Here is a 26,850-nt window from a genome sequence, read left to right on the forward strand (position 1 = left end):
AGTCTTGTGTGCTGTGTCGGTAAATCATCATTGATAATGTGCATTTAGCACATAACCCACAAAAGGTCAATGCTCAGGGCAGACGATAAAGAAGAAAACCTGTCGCTGACTATGAAGGTGTACATGTAAAAATGAAAACATACATGGCAAGCACGAGTATTTCTGGATCATGCAGTTGCTGTGAACGGCTGCAGTACACGATAACTTTGCCTGTGAGACTGGCTTCTCTTGCACTAAGACTTGTTGCTGGGTTGATTGGTTCATGATGCTGAAGGTTTATAAAATGCGCACACCTAGAAACGAGACGAGAGGTCAGCATTTGCATTTGTCTGTGTTAGCATCTCACGTTTGTTTAGTTATGTGCATTTTATAACCTTTGGCTTCTTATTACATTGAGGGAGTCGTTGCTGAGAGTGTGATGTATTTTTGCTGCTTGTCACTGTTGTGCTGATGGAACAGTTCAACGGCTATACAAAAAGTTATAACACAAGTTTTCTATTGCATTAAATGCACTTGCTTTTTGTGAGCTTGGTATACGAGGTGTAAAGTTTATTGTTTATGGTACATTTCACACTTGAAAATTTGCTTTAGCACCCATTTAAAGTGCATTTAGATTTTAGCTGCATGGGAGTGCTTTACCAGTGATGGCATTTCTTTTCCCAGCTGTTCGTCTTCCCATCTGAAGCATTTTGTGCTCAATTGCAGGTTGGCAGTCATGTCACCGGAGGTGACATTTATGGCCTCGTCCAGGAGAACTCACTTGTGCAGCACAAGATAATGCTGCCGCCCAAGTCGAAGGGCACCATCAGCTACATTGCTGAACCTGGGAATTATTCTGTAGATGTGAGTGTGTACACCCCAAAATTGAAAGCTTTTTTGGCAAAGGAAACTGAAGTTGCAGCAGCAGTTGAAAAGATGTTTCCCTATGATCAGTGTTCATGGCATGAAATGTGACTTCAAGGCATTAGACATGACAACTTGTACGCACAGTTGATTTAGATGACCGTGGCCACCAAAGTCGATGTTGGTACTGATGAGAGTTTGAGCCATTATTGCCCTGGTGGCCATGTGACACAAGCTGAAGACAAAGTATGAGCTTTACTTAGCCCTAAATTGACGCATTTCATTCAGTGTGCGCTGTGCATCTGGTGTTTAGTGGCAGTGTTCTAGCACTTGCAAGGTCGCGATTGAACTTTTCGGTGCAGCATTCACATTCCAGTGGGTGCAGAAAAATTTACACGCAACGTGCAGTAACCGACGATCTAGACGTGATAATTGGAATGCATTGTGCCAGGCACTTTTCAGCCACCTATGATAGCTGGGAGACCACTGGGGGGGGGGGGCTCAAATGTCTCGCGTATCATAACAAGTCTCGCTTCATCGGTTTGGCATCTTCAGAATCTACCAATGGCACAAGAAGTGCCAGCATCCATGCATTCGAAGTATTGTGTGTGAATCACCGAGTACTGCATACCTCAAGGAACTTCGCTGTCAAAACTACCGGGAACCCTCTGCTGGAAGCAGTGTTCTTTACTGGAACCACTCTTGCTTTTTCAGGGCTAAATAAAGGTTGACTCCTTAGTTCCATGGTGGCTTTCTGGTGTGAGGGTTTTCTGCAGTTATCTTAATACTGTAATGCAAGAAGTTTTAATTGTGGCAAATCTGGCCATCACTTAGTTTCCCAATATTGCAGTTAAAGGTCTTTGAGGAAGGCATTTTTTTTTCATGGAGTGCCAGAGTGTGCATCAAAAGTAGTAAGACGTGCAGGTGCTCGTTTTGAATTGATTGTAACGACACAGATTGCTTTCTTGTCTGCTTCCTAGATGCCTTTTCATTTTGTGTCGTGGCTACTTGTGGATAAACTAAGTAGGACTTTTCAGCATAGTCTATGTAGGCAGCCTAGCATATACATTGAGGAAGCTGCTGCAGTGGCTATGACTGCTGAGCATGAGGTCACCCACAATAGTTTCACAGTTCTCTGGGGATGTAATTAGCAGGACTGCTCATTTACTGCGCATTAAGCACATGTAAAGATGTTAAAAAGCCCATAACCCAGTGTAATAAAATTCAATCCAGGAATCTTCCCACAGTGTCCTCTAACCAGAGTTTTGCTTTCAGATGTCAGACTGTCAATAACAGAATGGCTGCATGCTGTATGCAGGTACAGCTTTATGATGTAGTTTATGATGGGACCTGGGCTTCACTGAAAATGCAAATTACTGCTCTGTTTGAGCATGATGCTTTTAATCTATCAGGTAACTACGTTATAGGACGCAAGAACTACTGCATGCTCGCATATTTTGCATCCCACAAACTTTTCCTGGTGAGTGGTTAACAGAGGAAATACTAAGCTTGTTCTGCAGAAGAGGCTTCCCATAGAATTCTGGTTTTTGCGCTAGTTTTATCGCAGTTCTGATTACTCCTTTGGTACTAAGCGTGTCTTCCGTAATCATGTAGGTTGTGCTGGACATAGCTGTACCATGACAGCTGAACTCCTGTCCCTGTAATCCTTGCATTTTGCTTGTATTATGAGCGACGTTTTGTTGAACGTGATGTACTTTTGTTCCGCAATTTTAGGAAAAGATCCTGGAAATTGAATTTGACGGCGAGAAGAGCAGCTACACAATGATGCAAGTGTGGCCCGTGCGTAACATGCGCCCCGTGACGGAGAAATTGGCCGCCAACTACCCGCTGCTCACCGGTCAGAGGGTGCTTGACTCGCTGTTCCCGTAAGAAATATTTATCGATGCCTTTCTTGCCTAGTGCGTAGTTTTGCATCGTTGTACTGCCAGGGAACTTGGAGGGCACCAGTAAAAGTGTTAATCTATCTGTACACCTAGAGTTGAACCACATTATTACAAATTTACATCAGACGAAAAAATTCTTTCGTTATATTCAACATTCAGTATAAGCATGTACTGCCTAAAACCTCGTCAATCAACCAGGTTGCGCACACTCCATGTGGTAGCTATTCTAGTGGCTTACCTCGTAGGTTGCCAGGGTTCCTTATCGTGCAGGTAATCTGTGGTAAATGCGAAGGTCAAGTAAGTTGAGCTGGCCGGTTGAGCTGGCATTGGGCATTATCCGATCGTGTTATCTCAATGCTTCGGAGGCACTTTGAGACGAGAGGCAATACATGGAGACCAACTGCACTTGGTTTACGAGATCAAAAGTAGTACGGACATGCATCTCTGTGGTGATGGTTACGAGTAATGGGCCCTGAACCGTTCTCTTTACCTTCATCATTGTCTCATTGATGAATGTGGGGATGTCAGCCATTTGGCTTTCAGACGTTATAGACAGTGCCATTGTCTGCAGTATACTTCAGTGCATATGTAATGTCAGTCTCTGAGGCTGCTATTTTGCAGATTTGAGAGGAACTTGTCAGATATGGCTTTCATTTTTGTTTTTAAGTGTTTCTTGCAACGGTTTTTAACACGAAAGTGTTTTATGCCGGGGTCCACCACGGCTCCACTGACGCATTTCCGTCACGGATATGACGTTGTAAAATATACAGACTAACATATGGCAAAGAAAAAAAACTGTAAGAAAAAGTTCCGTTACCGGGAGTCGAACTTACGACCCCTCGATCGCCAGCGCGCAGCGCGAAACGACTCCGTCACAGACGACATGTTCTCTGCTACGCTAACGGCGAGCTATTTATGTACACCATTCGCCGGTGGCGGTACTCAGAGATCGGCGGTACAGCGCGTTTTCGTTATCACTAGCGAGATGGCACGAAGGGCTCGAAGAGCGCGCTTTGAAAGTCGTCCCCCACGGGGATTAGCGCGCGCCTCGACAGGGCGTGGTCGGTCGTGCGGGCGCTTATCTCGTGATCTCGTTGGTTTGTACGTCTTGCGCTCTGCCTGCAAGTTTCCGTTGAGAGCACGAATGTCACTCCTCTCACTGCAGCGGCCGCTTTTGCGAAGGGAGCGCGCTGCTCACACAGAAATAAGTTACAACTGTGACAGTTCCCGCTCATCCTTTGTATGTTCGTTCCGCGAGTCCTTTCTGCTTGAGCAGCGCATTGCAAGTTTCGAGCGGCTTGCCGTTCTTCGTGTAACATTACAATTTGACGCTGTAGCATTCATTCCTTCGCGCTTGGGGCGAAAGAATGCACAACAAACGCTCAACTACGCCTGTGAAGACACGTTTCACTTTCGTGTGATACCGATTCCTATGACAGAGGGATCAGCCATGTTTTTTTATTCGATGCTTCTATTGTTGTGTGGCAGGTCAACTTAGTAGCACGTTACAAGTTAAAATGTTAAAACTCATTAGAAATTGTTAGCACAAACATTTATCAAGTGTTTAACGTCTTGCTTAAAAACTTGGGCAATAATATGTCTGATTCAAGGATCAGTTCATGAATGCCTGATCAAAAATTTTCGTTCGGCAGTGGTTATGTGTATGTATGGGGTAAACGACATTTCATGAAGTACCTATTGATAATGTTGTTTTTTTTCTTTTGTAACGGATATTTGTGAAGCTTGCTTGATGTGCGTGCTTGTTAATTGTAAGAAGGAACTTCTTTCTAGGTGTGTCCAAGGAGGCACAACTGCTATTCCCGGTGCCTTCGGTTGTGGAAAAACCTGCATCTCTCAAGCCCTGTCCAAGTATTCCAACAGCAATGTGATTGTCTACGTCGGCTGCGGAGAGCGAGGCAATGAAATGTCTGAAGTACTCAGGGACTTCCCTGAGGTAACCACCTGCCCAAGATGCTCATTCGAGCTGTTTTTACGAACCCGACAAAAACTGGTTGAATCTGCTTGATGGGCCTAGATTTGACTATTACTCACATACACAATTGCTGGTCAGTCTAGCCAGCCCAATTAACTTCACTTGAACTTGGCAACAAAGTCTCGAAAGAATATTGGGTATCGACCTTCAGTTTAGTTTTCTGGTTTAGACAAGGGTATGTGGTTTCGTTCCATGAAGTTCCCCGGCAGTATGGACTAACTTCTTTTCTTCTGGTACGGTATGTAAGCTTATGGCTTGTAAGTATGGTTTGCAAGGTTATGTATGCAGTTAGTGTGCAGTGTTATGTCACTATGAAGTCGAAGTTTAACTACGAAGGTCTGTGAAATACAATATGCTAGTGTTACTTTCGAAATTCTCAATGTTTGCATGCTATGCAAACATTGAGCATTTGCGTCGTACATTGACATCTCATAGACGTTTTTAATGTTTTCCAGCTCAAGATCGAAAAAGATGGGAAGCACGTGTCAATCATGGACCGTACTACGTTGGTTGCCAACACATCAAACATGCCTGTAGCTGCCCGTGAGGCATCCATCTACACAGGTACAAAAAAAAAAACAAAAAAAACACGGATTTTAAAACTGTTTTTTCTTTCCTTTCATAAGTGGCGCAACTCATTGGCCTTCCTTTTATAAAATTACCATTGGCAAGATTTGTTTGTGGCTCGTGCATGGTGTGATGTTTCTCGCATGTGTGGTTGTCTCCCAACAGGCGATTGAGTGCTAGAAATGAGACTGAGATGCCAGCAAGTGCTGGAAGTGCCTTTAATGTGCCCCCTTTTCTTTTTATTGCGATGCAGACTTGCCCTTCAGGCATTATGTCTTGTATGTGTTCTTCAAAATCCTGTGTTATGCACGAATTGAAGCAGTGCTTTGTGGTACAGTACGGTCCACTCTTAGAGGGAACATGTGAATGTTTGGCCGTCGGCCCACGTGGCACAAACTGGCGGCGAGATTTGTAAACACTGCACACGCACATAAAGGTGTAAGGGCGGCGCTTGCCGCTGTTTGTCTGCTACTTTCCGCCCCTGCGCTTGGCGAGTGCTGGAAAGTGCTTCCGTTTTTCTGTGCTGAGATTCATATAGCAGTCACACTGCCTGCGCCTCGTTGGTTAATCAGTAGGCAGAAAAAGAGGTGCGGTTTGTTTGTTGCTGTGGTTTCTTGCCAGTTTTGATGTGATGTGATCCTTGGCCATAGCGGCCGAATTTCGACTGGGAGCGAAATACAAAGGAAAACTGTGTGCTTATATTTAGGTACTGGAAAATTTAACGTTGCGCAAACCACACGAGGACTAGAAAGGAACACTTAAACAGACAAGTGTTCCTTTCTAGTCCTCGTGTGGTTTGCGCAATGTTAAATTTTCCAGTATGCTACACCAACTCGCCCACATCAAGCTCCTTCTGCTTATATTTAGGGGCACGTTAAGGAAACCCTTGTGGTTGAAATTAGTTTGAAATCTCCCAATACGGCGTGACACCTAATCATATTGTGGTTTTAGTTTTAACACGCCTGTGTTTTTGATCATGATAACGAAGCCGTCACTTGCGTAACCTACAGTGTCAGTGCTCGCCGATAAGTTAGTCATAAGCTTTCCACATGCTGCTCACACCAGCCGGCTGCTTTTGATAACAAAGAAATTGATGCCTGATGCAGCGAGCATAGCAAGCTTGTCCATTCGGTCATAAAAATATAGAATGTGACTACCGGAGAAGTAGCAGATGACGCGGGGCACGAACCGCCCCGGTGATTCTACACGCACGCTCTGCGTTTCCAAATCTCCCCAGCAGTCAGCACTCCGCGAACTGCCGGCCGCACACGCGCATGTTCCCTCTAAGAGTGGACCGTTCTGTACGTTGATGTGTATCCAATGATCATAGCTGGTTTGCATAGCTCAACTGCAGTGCATGTTAAGCGAGACCAGGGGGCTAAAATTAAGGTCGAATCCTTTACTGCGGCCTACTGTAGAGCTTTGTGGCATGAAACCTTATTTACGCCCCCCCCCCCCTTTTTTTTTTCAGGCATTACACTTTCAGAGTACTTCAGGGACATGGGCAACCACGTGGCTATGATGGCGGACTCCACCTCTCGATGGGCAGAGGCTCTGAGAGAAATCTCGGGACGTTTGGCTGAAATGCCAGCAGGTCAGTAAAAACTTTGGTGAAAGGATCCTCAAATGACCAGAGAAAAAAAATCACTTCAGGAACACGGGCGACATGCAAGCGAAAGAGTGCCGTCCCCTTGTGAAACTCCCGTATAATGTCTCTCTTCTTAAATGTTTTTAGGGAATGCACAAAGCATGGTATCAGTTTGCACTGGCACAATCTCCACCGGCCCTTAAATGCAGTATTGGCCACCATTGTAGAGAGGCCACCGAATTTGCATAAATGGTATCTGGCGCGATATCAGCCACCTCGCAACCGACCGAAGCTTGGGCGAGTGAGGTTGCTGGGGCGGATACACATACCCATTGGAAATTGAGAAATACGGGACCTGACCTTTCTGAAGCGAGCTTGAGGAGGTGCTGCAGGCATTGAAGGTTGTAGCCTTAGCAGGTGCTGCAGACATTGAATGTTATGTCAGCCTCGGCTCGCTCTACCATGAGAACCCACGCCTAAACTATAACCATTTTGCCCTTTGATCTGTCCTACAGTCCGTAGTGAAACGTTGCTCTTGGTGATTTTGAATTTTGTTCCTTTGTTTTTACTTTTGTGAGGCAGATTCCGGCTACCCCGCCTACCTGGCTGCTCGGTTAGCATCCTTCTACGAGCGTGCCGGTCGGGTCAAGTGCCTTGGTAACCCCGAGAGAGAAGGCAGTGTCACCATTGTGGGGGCGTGAGTATTGCATTTCTTACACCACTGAACACTTCTTGTTCAAGTGCTCGTGGAGGACGAGAAACATACAATCAACACGCATGGCATTTAGTCTGAGAGTGCTTTTATTTTTAAGTTTCCCTTCCAGACTTGCGCCCCCATAATTCTTTCATTGGGCGGGCCGGGCCTGCGTGCCGCCGTTGGCTCGGGTTTCTCTTGCGTCTAGCAAGAAACACGCACAGCACACTTGTGACATTTTGTGTAGTGATTGGCCATCGATTCTACACGCAGCCTTATAGAAAAGGGAATGTGCTGCTTTGATGATACAGATACCCTCTGACCTGCTCGAATAAAAAATAGATATTGTAACATGGTAGGGCGCAGACAAGAACGCCAGCGAAAGAAGAATACGAAGACGGTTGTTGTTGGTGCTCGCGCTTGCTCGGCTTGGACCGCTGATCGCTTCAGCTGCTGCAATCTTCTAATAAACGCGTTACTGCCTCAACGTTAAACGCATACCATCAATATCAAGGAAAAGGTAGCGGGGCAGATAATTTCGTGCCAAGATTTTGATATTGACTAAGATAGGTTTCAGCCAGCTGTGCCGAGAAAGGCAAATCAAGAAGGTTCGGAAAGGTATTTGTCCTGCAGTGGAAATGAGGTAGGCTAGTAGTAATGCTTATTACGATTTTTGCCCGAAGGTTCTCGACAGAACGCCCACCCACCTTAGCAGCTGTGGCATTGCACTTCTAAGCACGAGGGTGCAGGTCAGATTCCTGGCTACAGTGGGGCTGCATGTCAATGATGCTTTTTATGCATGCTAGACACGAAACTGTTGACATTCCTATGTCGGCAATTTATGTGAAAAATTTCGGCATGGAGTCCACATTTTACAAATGTGACAAAATCTTGCAGGAGAATTCAAGAAGTGTATGGCCACTGGACAGATTTAAAAATTTTTGCAGTTCCGAAGGTAGTGACTCAGATGTGGCGAAACTAAATTTTAGTGGATGGCATTAATGCCCAAAGGCAGTGTATCAGTGCCTTGTGGTTAAAAAGGTTCTTGTTTATTAAGCCACCCCAAAGCTTTACATGCAGCTCGAATAATGCTTGTATATGCTGTACAGTGAAACTAGCGACATACTGTGCCTTTTCAGGTGAGAAAATCAGATGTGTGTTTTCATTAATTTCTAGATTAATGTGATCTCAAAGGTGGAAAACTTGGGCCAGAACACTGGCATCATTCATTACTGTAAACAGGTTTCCCAAGATGAGGTGGCAAACAGTGTGAGAGAAATGAACAGTGGTTTGCCAAGGTTTTGCTAGTTATTGTTTTTGCACCTTAGCATGCCAGAGCTGTTTCTAGCCTACATAAACACACGAGTGTGGGGCTTTTGCTATCACCCTTGCATCAGCAAGCATCCTCACAGAGATGTGTGGAAGGGAAAACTATTGAAAGCTAAAATACAGGAAATGAAACAGCAGAGTTTCCCATTGCTGTGTTGGCACTCTTAAGGGGCTTTGAAACTTTTCTTGAACCCCGAGCAACATGCCAGAATGCGTGCAAAGCCTTTCGAGGCATGATATTTAAAAATATAAAATAAATATCAATGAAATAACATTTGCTTTCACCATTTCTTCTCGATGCATTGGTTTTTCTCAGCAACCTTCGCATAGTTGATAGGCATGCCCGGTTTATTGTTCTGTTTTTACTCATTCTGTAGCCTGTTGACACTAATAGTTAGTTTAACAACACCTATGGAGGAAATAGTATTGACAGTATGGCACTAACTGCTGTGCTATAGCTCTAGAAGAGCATGTCCACATGTGTAAGCTCTCACATAATTACCTAGTGGCCGAAATCTGAGCTGTTGTGCCTGCTGATAGTAAAACATCTTTGCTCATCACTTTGTGTAGGAAAATGTGGGACCCTAAAAAGTCAGAGGAAAGGGTGAGGGACCTGCGCTTATGGATTCCCTGCCACGTGCGGCAGAATGTATGCATGTGCCAACACACCACACGTGTGCTGCGTCTGGGTCCACGTGTCTGCAGCAGTATTGACTGTTGTACAGATATGAGACATTTTCTTGCCGTTTTTGAGAAGGTGTTTCTACGAAGATTCTTAGACATTCGATGCCTTTGCGATTTGCAGAGTCTCGCCTCCTGGTGGTGATTTCTCGGACCCAGTCACATCCGCGACACTGGGCATTGTGCAAGTGTTTTGGGGCTTGGACAAAAAGCTGGCTCAGCGCAAACACTTCCCATCGGTCAACTGGCTCATCTCATACAGCAAGTACACACGTGCCCTCGACGACTACTACGAGAGGAACTTCCCTGAGTTTGTGCAGCTCAGGACTAAGGTGAGGCTTTAATATGCCAATGCCTTGATCGCTTCCTCCTGCTGTGTGTAGTGGTGTGTAAAGGGGGAATCGCATCGCGTGATTTCAGGTGCGATTTACTTGTGGCTAGTGGGATGCTTGCCTCATTTTGACACACACCCAGCAGGATTCATCACAATATCGCACTGCTGCGTGTTACTACTTGGGGTACAAAAAAACGCCTCGAGCAGCACATGCGCGTCAGCCACTCGTAGTTCAGTGTGCAGTCGTGTGGTGTTTGATTTCTTAGACTGCCACCAGATGGCCCTGCCCTCCACGCATCTCAGCGGAACTTACGCTCGGCTGAGCTGACGCGCGCATTCGACAAAAACACCTGTTTGTAAACAAGCAGTGGCTGCTCAGCATGTGGTAGCAGTTTTGTGCAAAATTTTGCTGCTTGAAATACAACTTTATGAATACATTTCAGGAAAATTTTGCGCAGTCTAACTGCACGAAAATTATTTTCATTTTAGTGTTGTGAAGTCTTAAGAGTAAATTATTTGCGCAGAAACGCAGACAATCGATGTTGTTGGGAGTTATGTTTGTCTGGCAACCACACCGTGGAAGCGCCAGTGCTTTTCTTTTGTCGACGGCAACAGAGGTGTTCGCCGGGCGTTGCCCTTTTCGCTTGCGAAAAACGCGCCATGCGGTTCTAGCTTAATAAGGGACGTGTCACTGTCATCAAGATAACAGCGCTGAGTAACCGAGGCAATGTGTGAACTCTTTGACACAACAGATGCTGGGACTTGTGTAAGACCAGGCCTAGGTCGATAGCCTTTTCACTTCACTCTTGCGACAGAGACTGCACCTTGTTTTTCACATTTGTGCTTATGCCTATATTATTTATTTCTTTATGCAAAATAGCAGTTTCTAGCGGCCTCACATACTTCGCTCTAGCGGCATTAGGCTGTACTTGAATTCTGTCGCCCACCCTATGTGGTAGGTGCTAAGATTGAGGGTGTGGCCTCGATACCCAGCCACGTTGTTAGGGGCGAAACACAAGAAACACTCATGTACTTGGATTTAGATGCGCGTTAAGCCCCAGCTGGTAAAATTTGCAAGACTCCACTATGGCATGCCTAATAGTTGCAAGAATGCAATTTATTTTGGCGAAAGCTTAAAATTCCTATGTTGTAGGTGTCTCGTAGCCAGAGTCTCTTGGGGGCATTAAAACTACACAAATCAACCTATCACAAGCCTACATTTTTTTCACTGGTGCCTTGGTCGTATGGTGCCATATTATCATGCTCTGGTTTTCTTTTTTTAGTCTGTTCAGAGCTTATGTATGCGTTGTTGCTCATTAGTTGTTGTGACATTCCTTCAACAGTGCCAGCAGATCCTGCAGGAGGAAGAAGATCTTTCTGAAATTGTACAGCTTGTCGGAAAGGTAAAGTGAGATTTCCTATCTTGACGTCGGTGTGCATAACCTGTCACACTTTTGTAAATTCTGCTCATCGTATGTGAAGAACAATGCTGACGTACGGCAGTTCATTTCTGTTCGCTTGCTCTGCAGCTTTCATTTGGAGTATGTGATAGAATCACCAGTTTCAGACAAGAGTGAAGCTCCATCTAATGTGGGAACCGCTTGCTCATGGAAGCATTCGGTGCATTTTGCAAAAGAAGAAAAGGAGAGTAAATCTTGAGCAATGATAACTGGCTGCAGAACCGTAGATTGAAGGAAGAGGCGAGAATAGCCAGGCACTCTTGTTTTGGAGAGAGTCTGGAACTGCTGGATTAAGAAACGCTGCGAATTAACGTCCCTCAAATGTGTTGGTTTTGCTTGACTGGCAGCTGGACTCCTGTGATGCTTGCTAGGTAAAAAGAAAAGCATGATAAATGCTTCTAGCATGTAATACAGTAAAAGCTCTGTAACTCAACCCTCGTTAATTAGGAAAATCTGATAATTTGGACGTGTTCTCTGGTCTTGGCCAGCATATTCATTGTTTAATGGCATCAAACTCTTGTTAAGGGGGGACATGGTACCTGGGGCTATCTTGTTCATTTTCTGATCAGATTCAATTAAAAAGCACAGATATATATGTATTTTTTGTGCTGATTTTAAAAGTGCAGTAATTTTTTCTTTGGCTCAAATAATGATTGAGATAATTAAATGTTAATTACTATCATTTGGTGAGACAATAGATAATAATAAACTGGGCAGAAAGTTATGTTTAATGCATGAGTGGAAAGCAGAATGAATAAGGATCAAACTGCTGCAAGCAGTTTTCAAATCCAACAACAATTAGCAATTTAGCAGCCCATTGAAATTTAGCGTTTACAGTACAGCTACTAACGATCAAGAACAAAAGCAGGTTAAAAAATTACAGAAGAGAAGAAAGAATCTGCTTGCAGCATTTCAAGATTTATGCATTTAGCTTCATACAGCAAAAAACGTTAAAGCTGTAGCTATTCTAGAGCTTGAGCAATTGTTGCACCAAACAAGCGGGGTGAGTAAAAGCTTGTTTTGAGAAAACGCAAGAAAACAGATAAAGCTCATATTGAACCACATGCAATAGAAGATATTGAAATATTTTTGTTAAATGATTAGTCGCCACCAGAGACATAACCTGCATGCCTACTGCTGCAGCATACGTCATTCAGTGCAGCATGTCAATAAAAGAGCCCATTTTTTGTGCTTTTTCTCAATCGGAATGTAGCTTGTCTTGGTGATATAAATTGCTGTTGGGGCTGAAATATTAATCCAAGATGTAAGAAACTTGGTCACCACTTGCGGTAATGCAGTGATGCTACCGCTGCGCCAATTGCGCCAGACTGCGCCAAAGTGCCCTGGCTGCTACAACCTGCTACATTTCCTCAAAATTTGGCGATTCTGCGCCAAGCCTGCGCCAAAGGGGTGTACTCTGACTTTCAGAAATGAAACTAACTACATGAAGTTCCCCTATTGAGAGCGACATCGCGCTGTACGCGGACGTTCTCCATGAGAGTGATGAAAATGGAGACAAAATACAGTGTAACCTCGTTACAACGAATCTGTTTACAACAGACATTCGGATATTACATACCAACTTGCGGCGTTATGCCGACCTCCGTATTAGTTCCATTGATTGAGCTTCATTTACAACGGATTCTGGTACAATGGACATTCGGATATAATTGACCAAAATTTCAGGCCAGCAAGGTGGTCAGGACTCCTTAGGGCGGACTTTTCTACCATGGTCATTAACGTCCGACTTCAAACATCACTTAGCATACTTTCGGGACGGGAGCAGCGCACCGCGGATATCGACGTACCGATTTAAAAACGAAGGCCGCCGATCCCCGGTCTGTCAATGATCAGCTATGCCTAGCTGTAGCGACAAAAAAAAAAAAAACGGCGCGCAGCGTGCTTGGTGTTGCGTTTGGGACGCTGACAATCGAAATTGCGAGCCGCTGCCTCCGCTTCTCCGCGCGGTCGCTGCGCGGCGAGCTTGGCCAGGGGGTCCGCTGCCGATGTGCAAAATGCCCATCCGCGGTTCTGAGGAGCCAGCGGGCGATGCGATTCGTTGCTTGAGATGAAGGACATTATGGCTTCTTCGCTTTCGCATGTCCGCTAGCGCGATGTTCTTGCCTGCAAAGTTCGGATTTGGCTCGTACATCGGCACCGTGAACGGAGTTAGGCCTAACCACGACATCTAGTAGAAAGCTCGGTTGCGATGTGCGTGGCCGCGGTGCCCGATGTTTCAAGTACGTCATGCTCGATTGCGAGTACAAGGAGTTGTCCCGCGGTGGTCTTCGTCATAATTAAGCTTCGAAGTGCTGATAAGAAGAACCTCGAACAGCAGGTCCAACGAGTCAACACTATTAGTCGCACGTCTGCGATGTTTGCGACGAGTGCGGCGCGCTATCGTAATCTGATGATTGAGCTTCCGCTTGCAGCTGCCCAACTAAAGCGTTCCAAATTATCATCGACCCGTAAACACAGAACGAGTGCGAACGCGTCACTAAGTAGCGCAATTTTCGACAGCCACGACCTCGCGACGCACAAGCAGCAGACGACGATCCCGAAGTGAGCATTAACACATTTTGGCTGCTTCTGCGGTAATACCGCAGAAGCAGCCAAAACGTGTTTTTCGTACGCTTGTTACTGAATGGAGGATCCAGCTGAAACGGAGAACTTGAACGCGGAGAAATGCTCTTTACGACGAGCCCAAAATGGTGGCGCCCAGTTGCGCCGTTGCCGAGCTACAATTTTGAAAAACGCTTTTTTTTTAATATTTCCGCAATTTTCGCCAAGTCGGCAGACGCAAAACAAATTTTTTATAGCACTTCTACGTAGTTTTCATTGAAGATATTTTGGAATCTGATAGAAATGGGCTACAGAAACTGAAAATGTGATTTTTCAAAAATCGCATTTTTTTGGTCTCCCGTTCAAAATAAGACCATGTTTGTGACTCGTAATTCTCTCCGGTTATAACAGACCCATTCAGTGTTTACATGAAAGTCTGTTGTAACAGTACTTGGATTTTACATACTCCCTTTACAACCGACCAAAATCCTCTTCACTATGAAGGTCTGTTGTAATGAGGTTATACTGTATCAATATGGTGTTGTCAAGCGGACGAAGGAACTGCGTTTTGTGTTTTTTTTTGTAATCAAAGCATCAACTGTAGGCAACACAGCGTAGCAGCAGTCAAGCGACATGCAGCCATGAAATGGCACATTGATGCTACCAGTCGTCATTGAGACGCTTCAGGTGGGCTGCAGCGGCCGAAAACGATCCAGCAGACTTTGGAATTCGGCAGTCCATGGAACGTTTTGCAGTGTGACCACGTCACAAACGCAGAAACTCTGTTTGTGCTTGGCATGACTCTCAAGGGCATCTCTGTTTGTGCTTGGCACGACTCTCAAGGGCATCCCATACTCGTGGGCCGACACAGCAACTGCCTTGTTTCCCAAGTTATTTGGAGATTCCGAAACAGCGAAGCAGTTTAGTTGTAAGAGGTTCAAGGCATCCTACATAGTTAGTGATGGCCTCGGGCCGTATTTCAAGAAACTTGTGCTTGACGAGCTGAACAAGCCGGATGTGGTTTTATCTGTTAGCATTGACGAGAACCCTCTTCCTGAACAGAGGTGCCAACAACTTGATGTTGTAGTTAGGCATTTCTCCAACAAAATGCAGCGAGTTGTGGAACACCTGCAGTCTTTCCGGCTGGGCTCTGCGACTTCGGAAATTTTGGCTAGTGAAGTGCGGATAGCAGTGATGGACCTCCCGCAGAAAAATGTCATTTGCTTTTCTACGGATGGCCCTAATGCAATGAAAAGCTTCAGAAAAAAGATGCAGGAAGCATACCCTGACATCATAGATGTAGGAGAGGCTGCTTGCACAAAGTGCACAACTCATTTGCCCGCGGCTTGAGTGTTGTTGGCTCGGATGTCGACGCTGCTGTGGTCGATGTTTATTACTTTTTTTAAGAATTCTTCGGCTCAGAATGAATTGTTGAAGGCAGAACACCTGCTCCAAAAGCTAGTTTTGCTGCTCCAAAACGCAATTTTGCCTGCTCCAAAAGCTGCTCCAAAGTGGCCTAAGCCAGTAGCATCACTGGTAATGCCTGTATGTTACAAAAATACTATATTCAGAAAACTGATTTTTTCCATGATTTTTCATCTCTAAGACCAGTGTCCCCCCTTAATTCGGTCATATTTGGCTGCAACTCAGTTAATTCGGACGATCCTCTGAGTGCCCCGAGCACGAAGCACTGCAAATGTGCGGCACAAAAAAGTGAAAACTGCGGTCGCGGACAAACCAAAAAGGTGGCGATGTCCGCATGGCCATCTTCATCAGTTAGTGACCACGGTTTTGTTCACATGTGGATCCGACACTGGGAAGCTTCGTTTTCATGTCGGAAGCTGTTGAAAATGAAGAGCTTTCAGCTGTGGTCCGCATAATGGCAGGCTGTGTTCAGATAAGAATGTTGGTGCATGTCCGCGGACCCCCTTTAATTTCGCTGAAAAAAAATATATATTGTGCTTCGAGTCCCCAGGGCCACGAAACCATTCTTAGTTTTGTTTAAAAAAATTTTGCGGAGTGTCTCCCAATTTCAGGAGTCTCTAGATTGGCAGGTTTGATGACTAATGTACAATCAGTTGCCGGCTGTTTTACCTGCGAAAAAACTATCGTCATGTGCGCATGGTGGTGTTGGTAGTGGCAGTAATAAGGGTGGGGCGCAGAGCACGTTTCGAGCTAAATAAACGCGGGATTCTTGGACCGTGGTCACATCATAAATGAGCCCGCAGGATGACTAACGTTGTGGTGTTTACACTGCTCTTATACAAAATAAGTGCAGGATTTACGTATTCATCAAGGAAATGAATGTATATACTATTGATGCAACAGGCATTTGTTTATTGTTTTCTTGATACTTTCGATAATTTGGCATTCGGTTAATTCGAGCATTTTTTCCGGTTAACAAGCTAATTAACAAGCTTTTACTGTAGCTGTTTATCGTGCATCAAAGTCGCAGTATTAAGTTACAAGACGGTAAACTATAACAACTTGTACATCTTCATTTGTAGTAATGGAGAGTACATTTGTAAAAAAAAATGTAATAAATATTGTGTAATAACTAAAAATATGGTTTCATTACTATACTCAACTGGAATTACTCTTCAGCATATGAAGACCGTTGCTATGGGCGTTTCAAAATATCTTAACCTGCTCAAAGCGTTATCAAACTCGGGTTAAATAATTTGTTGGGATTTTTACGGTTAGTTGCAATGACTTAGAAGTTAAGATTCCACAGTTGTAGTGATATGGCACGGTATTGCAGAATCCATGTAAAAGGCAGCTCAGCGTTAGTGGTATTAAAATTTACTGTGCTGATTCTACCAGTACCAAATTTAATTTCTCACTTTTCATTTTTGCGGTGCGTGTTGAGAACATCAACCTCTAAAATTTGTGCGTGTTGATATAGCATCACCGTCGTGTCTTCTCGCTGCTTTTGTACAGGCGTCCCTGGCAGAGACTGACAAGATAACACTCGAAGTTGCGCGCCTGTTGAAGGACGACTTCCTGCAGCAGAACAGCTACACCCCGTACGATCGGTTCTGCCCATTCTACAAGTCAGTGGGCATGCTGCGCAACATGATTGGTCTGTACGACCTGGCCAAGCACGCGGTCGAGTCCACCGCCCAGAGCGAGAACCGCATCACCTGGGCCCTCATCCGCGAGGCCCTCGGAGACCTCCTCTACCAGCTCAGCAGCATGAAGTTCAAGGTGATTTTTACAGTGAAAGCTGTTATGAGATTGCAACAGGCAATTTTGGTGGCTTATAGTTGGTGACAGCCTAAGAATAAAAAGTAAAATGTACCCCTGTCTGTGCGTAAAGTGCGCACCCAATCCCGGCCGCTCTTTTCTATGACGTAAAGTTTAAGCATTACCAATTGAAAATGCAACATCAAGTAGTTTACCAAGAATGAAAGGTGAGGCACCGTGGCACTGGCAGCAGCCATCCGGATTTTCTTGTCATGTTTGTTTCTTCCAAAACGAGGTCTTTCGTACTGTTATTCGCACGTACCTCAGTGTTACTCTCGCCAGTAGTCATTCGATGCAGTAGAAACTTGCGATTGTGCCACTTTTGAAGTACTATACCAAAGCGGCAGGCGCTTGGAGTGTTTATTACGTATGATCATTTCAGCAACGGCAAGTTGCAACACGGCACGTGTTTCTTGCATCACTCGAATATACCATGCATATTGCCTGAGTATCGCCGTACTTGCAGATTTTTTTGTGAACTAGTACTTGCTTTACAGCTTGGAGGCATGCAAAAAAAAAGAGCAGTACTGCCTCATGGGCGGAGCTTCCATTTATTCTTAGGCTGCAACCGACTATGTTGTCTGCTGCTGCCGCTGCTGTCCAATAACCGCTATCACGCACAACGAGAAAAAAAAAAAAAATATCCAGGCCCTCTGCATGGAAATCGAGCGTTCTACAACAGAGCAATGCCGATGTTTGAAACTCATTTACAAAAAGACCCTATATACAGTGAAACCTTGTTAATACGTACCTGCTGAGAATGTGGCGTAACTATGCACTAAACGGCAGTATGCACTAACCAAGTACAAATTTGCATCTCCTGACGTGCACCATCGCCACCAACAAAGAAATAAATACGTCACAGCAAATATTGCCTAAAGTGCCCTCCACAAAGCCCTTTCTTTCATTTTGCCAAAGTTCAGAAAAGGTTCTGGCACTCTCGCACGACCGTGTGATAGTGCAGTACAGTAAAAGCTCGTTAATTCGGATTTCACGGGACCGGAAAAAATGTCTGGATTAACCGAATGCCGAATTAATGAATGAACAGGAAAAACATTAAAATCAAGTTGGAGAAGCATACCTTTAGTTGCTGAAGTATTTTGCAATGGTCGTCTACGTTTTCGCGCAGATTCCGGCTGACATTACAATTTTTCATAACTCTTCCAAATGGCCAACAGCACGCAAACTGTCGGAAGTGCTCAGGCAAACGTCCTCTAATATCAAAAGCGCCTCCGAGACTTCCCGCGAGGTGCGATGAGGTCGCGACATCATTAATAATTTCTTGATCGGGCAGGAGACCAGTCGTGGCGACACAATCATCAATCAAGATGTACCGTATTTACTCGAATCTAACGCGCACCTTTTTTCCGGAAAAACGAGTCCAAAAATTGCATGCGCGTTAGAATCGAGTACCGAAAAAAAAACAAAAAAACTCGGTTATCGTATTGCCATCGACATTTCAAAATGGCCGCCTCCTACGCGCCTTTACAGTGTCTAGAATACTAGAAGTGTGATCTCCGCCAAGCGGCTGCAATGGGAGGTAGTGACGCCGCCTTGCGATGTTTCCGCTAGGTGGCGCGCGCTGTCGTATACACGTCAGGCTCTCAGGCTGCGCACGTTGTTCAATGCTGGAACTCGCCGGTTAGACGTGATTCTTTTGCCTGTTTATGCTGTTCTTTCGTGCTACATTTGCTGGTCGGACAGCCTTGTCGTGTTTACGTTATGTCTTTTGCGGAGTGTGTGCCATGAGCAGACGTCAGAGCCACTGTTTTGTGCCCAGATGCTCAACTGGGTACAAAACGTGCAAGCAGAAGCTTTCATTGTTTGGAGTCCCGAAGACGACCATTTGTTCCAGCAGTGGCAGCGTAATATACCAAGAGGAGACGAGCCTTTGGAAAAGAATGCTGCCGTTCCAATCGCCGAGATCCAATCGAAAAGCTATTCGGGATGATTCGTCAGTTATCCGGGTGCAATGATCATCCCACATCGACCCAGTTCCTTACTGCCGTGAATTCCCTTAGCTTTTGCAATTTGGTAAAAGCACCAGACACGGGCAACTGTGCAGGTGACACACTTACGTCATTAGTTGGGACTGATGAAGTGGCCATCCATGTTGACAATTTACTGGACACTGGAAACCTGGACGAAGATTCAAGTGTACTACAGACATCGACTCTCCTTTCTGACCATGTGTATCCTGTGCAAGTCAGTGACGGAAGATTGGTGTACTATTTGGCCGGCTATGTGGCACGGAGGAAACTTATGGCAACGAAATGCCAGGACTGTTTTGAGCAGGTGCTCAAATCCCTCGAGAACGCAGATAAGGATCTTGCGTCATTCACAGCATTCTGTGATGTTGGAGGGCTTTTGTACCTGTCACCTGAACTATTTTCATTTGTGGAGGCACTGGAGGACACATTCACATCGTGGTTCAGTTATAATAAGCTCTAAAGGGACCAGGGTCGTAGCCAGAAATTTTTTTCGGGTCGGGGGGGTTCAACCATACTTTATGTATGTTCGTGCGTGCATTTGTATATGTGCGTGCCTATATACGCAAGCAAAACTGAAAAATTTCGGGGGGGGGTGAACCTCCCCCCCCTTGGCTACGCCCCTGAAAGGGACACTTTAGTTGAACTTCTTAACTCAATGCAGACCGTACCATCTGTATAGTGTGCGACGCACACAAGCAAGATCTGACGAGCAACATAAAGTTTTTTGTTCTCACACGGCTTCACTTCTTCACGAAATCTCTAAACAAACAGAGAAGTTCTGCAAGAGAAAGATCAAAGCACTTCAAGTTTCGAAGGGCGATGTTATGTGCATCACCCTGTAATGTGCTAGCTTTCTTCCCTACTTTGATTCCCCCAACTATAAATAAAATGTGTAAGAAGACTAAAATGCTCTCCGATTTTCTGTGCAGTTGTTAATTGAAAAATATTTCCGCGGTGAATACGCAAGAATACTTAAGTTCTTGAAAACTATCTTATGCAAAATGTTAGGTATACTGTAACATGAAGAAAATTGATATCAATGTCATAGTAGCATTTTTTTTTCGTGCTTCTTGAGGTTGCTTATAACCTTGTGAAATGGCAATGCCCCCAAAATGTTAATCAGTTACATTTCTCAGCATCAAGGAACGATCGCAAGCAGTGGCAAGCTTAGCTGGCCGCGATGTTTGCGAACGATGTAAAGCTTCACTTATAATACTGTGCGTACGGTCATACCATACGGTGATAATGTTTGATAATATCTGCCGCAAATTTCATTTCTTTATGAGGCACTTACGCCCTGCATTATAGTAGAGACACTAATAAAAATTTACGGCGCAAACAAAACCATATGAGCCACAAATCAGCCTTGACATGGCAGCTTCGCTGCAGCGAGCCGAGCCAGCGACATGTAAGCTACAACCAGCGCCACCTAGACAGCGCCGGTCGAGGCATCGGTGGAGAGCGTTAGCGCAGGCGGCGCGGTCTTCACACTTCCCTATTCTAGCCACTGTAGCGCCTTGGCCATTTCTGCCAGTTCGTACGTGTGCCGAGGAGATTGTCATCCCGTTCTGCGTTCGCATCGACGGCATGGAAGTGCCGACTCCAAATACTCGACGAGTGTACCACGATGCCGCATTTAAAAGAATAGTTATTACATGTGCAGAGAGACGGACGGAAATCGGGCCGCATCGCGGTCGTTCGGATATAGTTCGGAGTTCCCGAAACGTGCGTGCGAGACTGGCGCAAACAGAAGCAGAAGATTTTTTACAGCAAAGCTTCACGAAAAGGTTTCAGTGGACCAACGCAGGGCCGGTCTCCCGAAATCGAAGAGTGTTGACAGCGACAAGGAGTTTTCCGACAGCGACGTGGACTGATCCATTACGCGACTCGTATCGCCACCGTAGTGGTGACAGTTTTAGCGGCAAGGCCCGCTTTTTGACTTTGTGTTTTACTTTTTTGAAACTTCAGTTCTTTAAAACCCAAATACTTGTTCTTCTGAATGTGCGAAGTTTGACTCCTACGGACTTTTTTTCTTCTTTTCTCTCACGAAAAATGGGTGCGCGTTACAATCGACGTATTACTTTTTTTTTTTTTTTTGGTCGCGGAAAACGGGTGCGCGTTACAATCGAGGGCGCGGTAGAATCGAGTAAATACGGTAGTTCTGAAGGGTCATATCTGTGGGAAGGACAGCATCGAAGGTCGGGCAGTCATCGTCGGTGGACTCGGCTGACACCTCGTTGATGCCATCGTCGAGCATCTGCCGCATGCTCGGGCCTCACATGTAAACACTGTCACAACGGGGAAAAAAAAAGAGAACTCCGCAAGAAGAGACGGTGCTGACACAACACAAAGGAAAATGGCTTCGGAGGCGCAGTGGATGAAGCGAAGAAAGAAGATGCCGACGTTCGGTGACGCTGCGATCGCCCCCACTAGTTGATGATGGTGGAGATGTCACTCAGGTTTCGGTTTTGCTCCAGTGGTCCAGTGCTGCTTTACCGCACTTTTGTGTGGCGGCAGGTGTCAGCATTTGTCCGAATTAAGCGGTGCATAGCCCAATTCTGACGAATTAACGAAGGTTTGGTCCCATAAATTAACATACACTTTGGCCGGGACCAATAGAGCCGTCCGAATGATCCAAATTTTCGAATTAATGGGTGTTGAATTAACGAGCTTTTACTGTATAGGCTTTCCGGGATTCATGTGTATGCGTCTTTACCGCGATCAACTAGAAAGAGAAAACTGACAGTTTCATTCAAACGCGGTACGGCCGCGTGGAGCAGATCGTCTCCTGCCTAGTTATGTTCAGTACGTTGCCTACTCAGCTCACGTCTTCACTGTCGGACTGCTCACTGTGCTGTACGCACGCATTAGCTATGGGAGTGTTCTTTGTACCACTTTGCTCCAGACCGTGCACAGATGCGGCAAATAGCTTGTTGGGTTAATGCGGCGACGACGAGCTTTCTGCAAAAGATGCGCACTTCGCGATGCTCTGGTGGTCCTGGCAGCGGACAGAGGTGCATTTAGGCTGTTGCCTAATAAAAACATGCAGTATGGTTACAACAGCGCTACGCTTGCTGTACCGTACACGTGCATTTAGTGAGACAGCGTGAATGTGGTGAGGTTTCTCAGCAGCCGCAATGCTCAACTCTGCAAAAGCTAGCTGCTTTCGTTTCTACAAAGTGGTGCGTGCTTGAACACGGTCCCGCACAACAAGGCGGCCCAGCACGTTCAGACTGTCGCCTATTAAAAGTGTGCAGCAGGCTTAAAGTAGCGCTACGTCACATTGCCCAAGCAGATAGCTGAAGATACTTATTGTGATACGATTGCCAGCAATAAGTCATACTGGCACGTTCATCGGTGGACGCCACTTCACCTTTGTTCTTTCCTGATGCTTACCGCTAAGACATCGCTGCAATTGTGCGAAGTCGGAATCATTGATTGGCCGATATCCGCGCCTCTTATAACAAGTAAAACCTTCTGCGGCACATTTGTGGTGTCTCTAAGTCCAGCGGCGCAATAAACTTTGATGGCGCAAAAAGTTAACACAGTACGCCGGGTACGCACTAACTGGTAGGCATAGGACAAACCACTATACAGCTTAAGGGGTCAGCGAACGCATAAGGCTCTATGAGACTTGGCCGGGTATTCATCGTAACTACGTTTTAACTGTTACTACGTTTAAAGTCGGTACGTATTAACGAGGTTTGACTGTAGAGGCGTCATGTAGGGCAAGGAATCGCGTTAACAGATGTGATATGGCGTGATTGAAGAGTAAAATAATGCCAGGCGTCACACAATTCGAATTATGTAACAAGTGGGTGGTTCGAAGCTTCCCACAGATTACAAAGGGCTCAGCCGCAATTCGTCATCAGCCAAAGCATCAACAAAGTGCACATAATGCCTTACAGATGTGTAGCGGGTTTCTCTGCAGAATGATGAATAATGGCATAGTGGGTACTTCCCTACTTCACAAAATTATGATTCATGGCGTAGTGTGCTACCTTGCATTTGTAGTTGTAGTAGTTGCCCGAAGAGAGTTTACAACAGGCTCTAGAATGGCCGCTCCTCCAGCTTTCACTGTGACTGTGCTACGTGTTCCGTGCAGGCCTGGTGTTTGTTTTATTTATCAATACTTCAGATGTTTGCATATCAGTTCTGCGGAATCCCGCAAGTTGGCGGAAGGGTTACGAAAGGGAAATTGACAAGAAGCTTTCTTTCTGAGAAATATGAGGGTTTGTGCTACAGACAGGTGGTTGTCAATTTCTTTCTTCAGATGTTTTGGGAGCAAAGTTTCACACGAGGAATGGGCCATCATTTTGTCATAGTGATTCGATGGGAATCTTGAAATCGTGTGGATCGGAATGGAGCACAGTGTCCTTGGGAGGTGCATTGCAATTCCATGTAGTCTCCACTAAGGAGGAGTGCAGGTGTGTAGCGATCTGTGCCAGTGAGGGCTAGGCTGCTTTTTTATAGTTTATCTGGTCTAAGTTCGGCCATGAGCTGGTGGAGTTCATGAGATGCTTCACGACATGAGGCAACATCAACCGATACCTGATATGCAAATCTCTTCATGTTTGAGGCACATAGTTTTAGCTGGTGCCGTTAAAGGGGCCCTGCAAAACTTTATGTACAGACAAGCCCACTGTTAAAGGGAACACTTGCGTTTCAGGTATGTCCGCATTTCGCTCTCCTTCTAAAGCATAGTGGCGTAGATTTGCGTAACACTACTGGTGATTTATAGTTCGGAACCCTTCTGGATAGACTTGTAACGTGCGCGAACAATCTTTCTGCATCCACTAGCCGTTAGGGGGCCAACAGAATGAAAGTTGCTCATTCGAGTGTTCCCTTTAACAGTGGACCGTACTGTACATGGTCAGAAAACGATGCTGATTTGCAGTCAAGGCTCCTGTGAACATGTGAGCCAAATATTATAGCTTTACATAATTTACAATTATGCTTCAATGACAACTAGAAATCGCTCGTTCTTCTTTTGCCAAATTACATCCGTGGGCCTGACGATGTCATTTGGAGGGAAGGATACTACCATTGGCTGATTTGATGATTGCGATAACATAATACCTTTATTATTAGTTTCGAGTTCAATAAATAAGCAAATACAAATGTCTCTCTCTGTTTTCAAAAACAACGAGTAAGTATCTCACATTATCACACCAACTTCTGGTCTTGATCGACAGTGGTCTGCTTAATGTTTTGTTTTCTCCTACGTTCATGCGAGGCAATGCCATTCGTACTTTCCCCGTGCTATTTCAAATGCTATGCGTCTCAGTCGGTCATTTGTCCTGTACTGATCCTACAATGACGGTACTTTCAAATGCGAATCGTTATTGCCAAAACCACCAGTACATTTGCCAGCGCATGCTGGCTTTCTCCGATGTGCCTCATGTGCTAGAGAATTTGGTAGACATTACTGGTTGTTCAGTAAAGTGAAGTCTCTTAGAAATGTGCAGTCGGGGGGGGGGGGGGAACTTCGTTACAATTTGTTAGGTCAAGGTTATGAGGACTAAGTTGATGCACACCAGGTTCTCACGAAAAAGTGTTCATATATTCCTGTAAGTTCGCTTATATACTAAAGGATTAGAAAAATTTTGGCACCAAGAGATTCCTGCAGAAACAAACCCCTAAAGTATGTTCGATGATAACTTCAAAAGGTGTTGCAGGGCCCCTTTAAAGCTCGATATGGAAGCAAGAGTGAATGTATTCAAATGTACTTCAGGCTTTTCACTCCCATCTGCTACCCTCCTGGTTAACTGATGGTAGAGTGACCACCCCAGGAGTGGTGCTGGTCTTGTGCTTCAACCCCGCATGGAATAAATTTTTCGTCATCTAGGGAGCCTTATTCCTGAGAAATTCGTGTGGATTTCTTTTGCAGTTTTGTACTGCAATTGTGTGGATATTTTTCTTTCATCAAGATCCCTTTTGCTAAGCTGATTTTCCGCATTGTACATTGTGTTCTGTTATAGGACCCAGCAGTGGACGGTGAGAAGAAGATCAAGCAGGACTTTGAGGAGCTCTATGAGAACATCCAGCAGGCCTTCCGCAACTTGGAAGACTGAAAAGGACCTCCCTATCACCAGCACTGCCACGGAGGAGCCAAAGAACTGTGTTGTCGATCGCTTGGCCCCATCAAAGCTTCTGGCGGCATTGTTTCCTTCAACCTCATTCCAAGTAGGCTCGTACCATACCTCGTGTCCGAAGGTTCACGCATGTACGGGGCAGACAAGTCTGTGTGTATTAGATGTTAGTGGCCTGCCTTTAGCAGTGCGGAAGCTGTGAGCAGCAATACCATTTGTTTTTTTTTATCTTTACATTCGATTTTGGTGCTCGTCTGTCTGTGTACATACTATTTTCCTAAACAGTTCTGTTTTGTATTTTTTTTTTCTATAAATTAAAGTGGCATTTTTGTGCTGTTGTCATGCCAATTTTGTTACCTCATGTAAGGAAGTGTCCTTTTGTGGCGGCACTGGATTTAAGTGATATATTTGGACTCTTCCATTCACTTCTCTATATTTTTTTTTTATTTTGTCTCATAATGGAAGTGTCAAGAATAAAGTCTATATGTGGATGTTGCAAGGCTTTGTGGTGTCCCTTTCACGGCGAAAGCTTCGTGATTGTTTCGGTGCATTTACTGTTGAAACCTTTTCCTTTTTGGATTTGGTTTTCTACTATGTGGCAGTTTGAGAATACCCACTATCAAATAGATTTATATTACACACAGGGTGTTCAAAAGAGCTAGGCACTGCAGATCTAAATATTCAGGTATCAAAGGTTTTACGGTGTTTTCAGTGTGACCATTGCATGATGAGACACACTGACTGGTAAGCCTTCCGCTGCACTAAAGAAAACGGGTACCATAAAAATTGGTTGTCGATCTCTTTGTTTCGTTGCGCGGTGACGTTGAGCGAAACATGGCAAGCACAAAAATTTTCACAAAAACACACATGGAGAGGGAACAGCTTGTTGGGATGTCATCATGACGTCGCAGATCACCGAAATTTGTGATGTCATCACGTGACATCAACGGTGGGCCATTCCCAGAGGCAGTGCAACGACGCACGAGGGGCAGAAAGCTTCAGGAGGTAGAATAAAGCAATATACCTAAAGACTTCAAGGGATCCGAACCCACAACCTTCGAAGGTTGTGGGTTCGGAACGGAAAGGGTGATTTTTCGTCCATTTTAATTTCTTTCAATTTAAGTGAGAATCATTACAGTACAGTTAAGAAACCGTAAATAACGACCCTTGTGCTTTCCTTGGCTTAATTGTCGGTTGGTTTCATTAGTTGTGTATAATACAGAAAACGAGCCCCTCGGACAATGCCTCTGCTAAGATGTCAAGGTAATATATTAAGTGTCTCACACACTGCAGCTCGTTATGCCTTGCTGGAAGTCTGGTCCACGATTGTGTAACTTGATGCATTACCAAGTGTACAGCAGACTTACGTCTTCAAAAGTGTTGCAGAGTGTGTAACGTGCTGTCGATATTTTATTCTAAGGGCCGTAAAAAGCTCTTACTGCCTCATTAGAAAAAAAGCTTTTGATTTTTTAACTTGGACAAATGAATTTATGCAGAAAGTCGGAGTCCACTGTGTGTACCACAGGCGACGTCTCACTTTACAGCTGCGGTGGAGTGATCGCGTTT

General features: G+C 45.0%; 1 protein-coding gene across 1 annotated transcript in view; it reads left to right on the plus strand.

Annotated features, from left to right (window-relative positions):
• Window positions 1-25,783, plus strand: part of LOC119393986 (V-type proton ATPase catalytic subunit A) — a 34,300-nt gene extending 8,517 nt beyond the window's left edge. The window contains exons 5-14 of the mRNA XM_037661198.2: window positions 706-843; window positions 2,578-2,729; window positions 4,539-4,701; window positions 5,196-5,304; window positions 6,779-6,901; window positions 7,478-7,592; window positions 9,724-9,931; window positions 11,277-11,336; window positions 16,896-17,162; window positions 25,174-25,783. Of these exons, the coding sequence (XP_037517126.1) occupies window positions 706-843; window positions 2,578-2,729; window positions 4,539-4,701; window positions 5,196-5,304; window positions 6,779-6,901; window positions 7,478-7,592; window positions 9,724-9,931; window positions 11,277-11,336; window positions 16,896-17,162; window positions 25,174-25,266 (1,428 nt within the window). The 3' untranslated portion in view covers window positions 25,267-25,783. The remainder of the gene's footprint in view (window positions 1-705; window positions 844-2,577; window positions 2,730-4,538; window positions 4,702-5,195; window positions 5,305-6,778; window positions 6,902-7,477; window positions 7,593-9,723; window positions 9,932-11,276; window positions 11,337-16,895; window positions 17,163-25,173) is intronic.
• Window positions 25,784-26,850: the final 1,067 nt, after the last annotated feature.

The sequence above is a fragment of the Rhipicephalus sanguineus genome, chromosome 5 (genome assembly GCF_013339695.2).
Source record: "Rhipicephalus sanguineus isolate Rsan-2018 chromosome 5, BIME_Rsan_1.4, whole genome shotgun sequence".
Classification (NCBI taxonomy): Eukaryota; Metazoa; Arthropoda; class Arachnida; order Ixodida; family Ixodidae; genus Rhipicephalus; species Rhipicephalus sanguineus.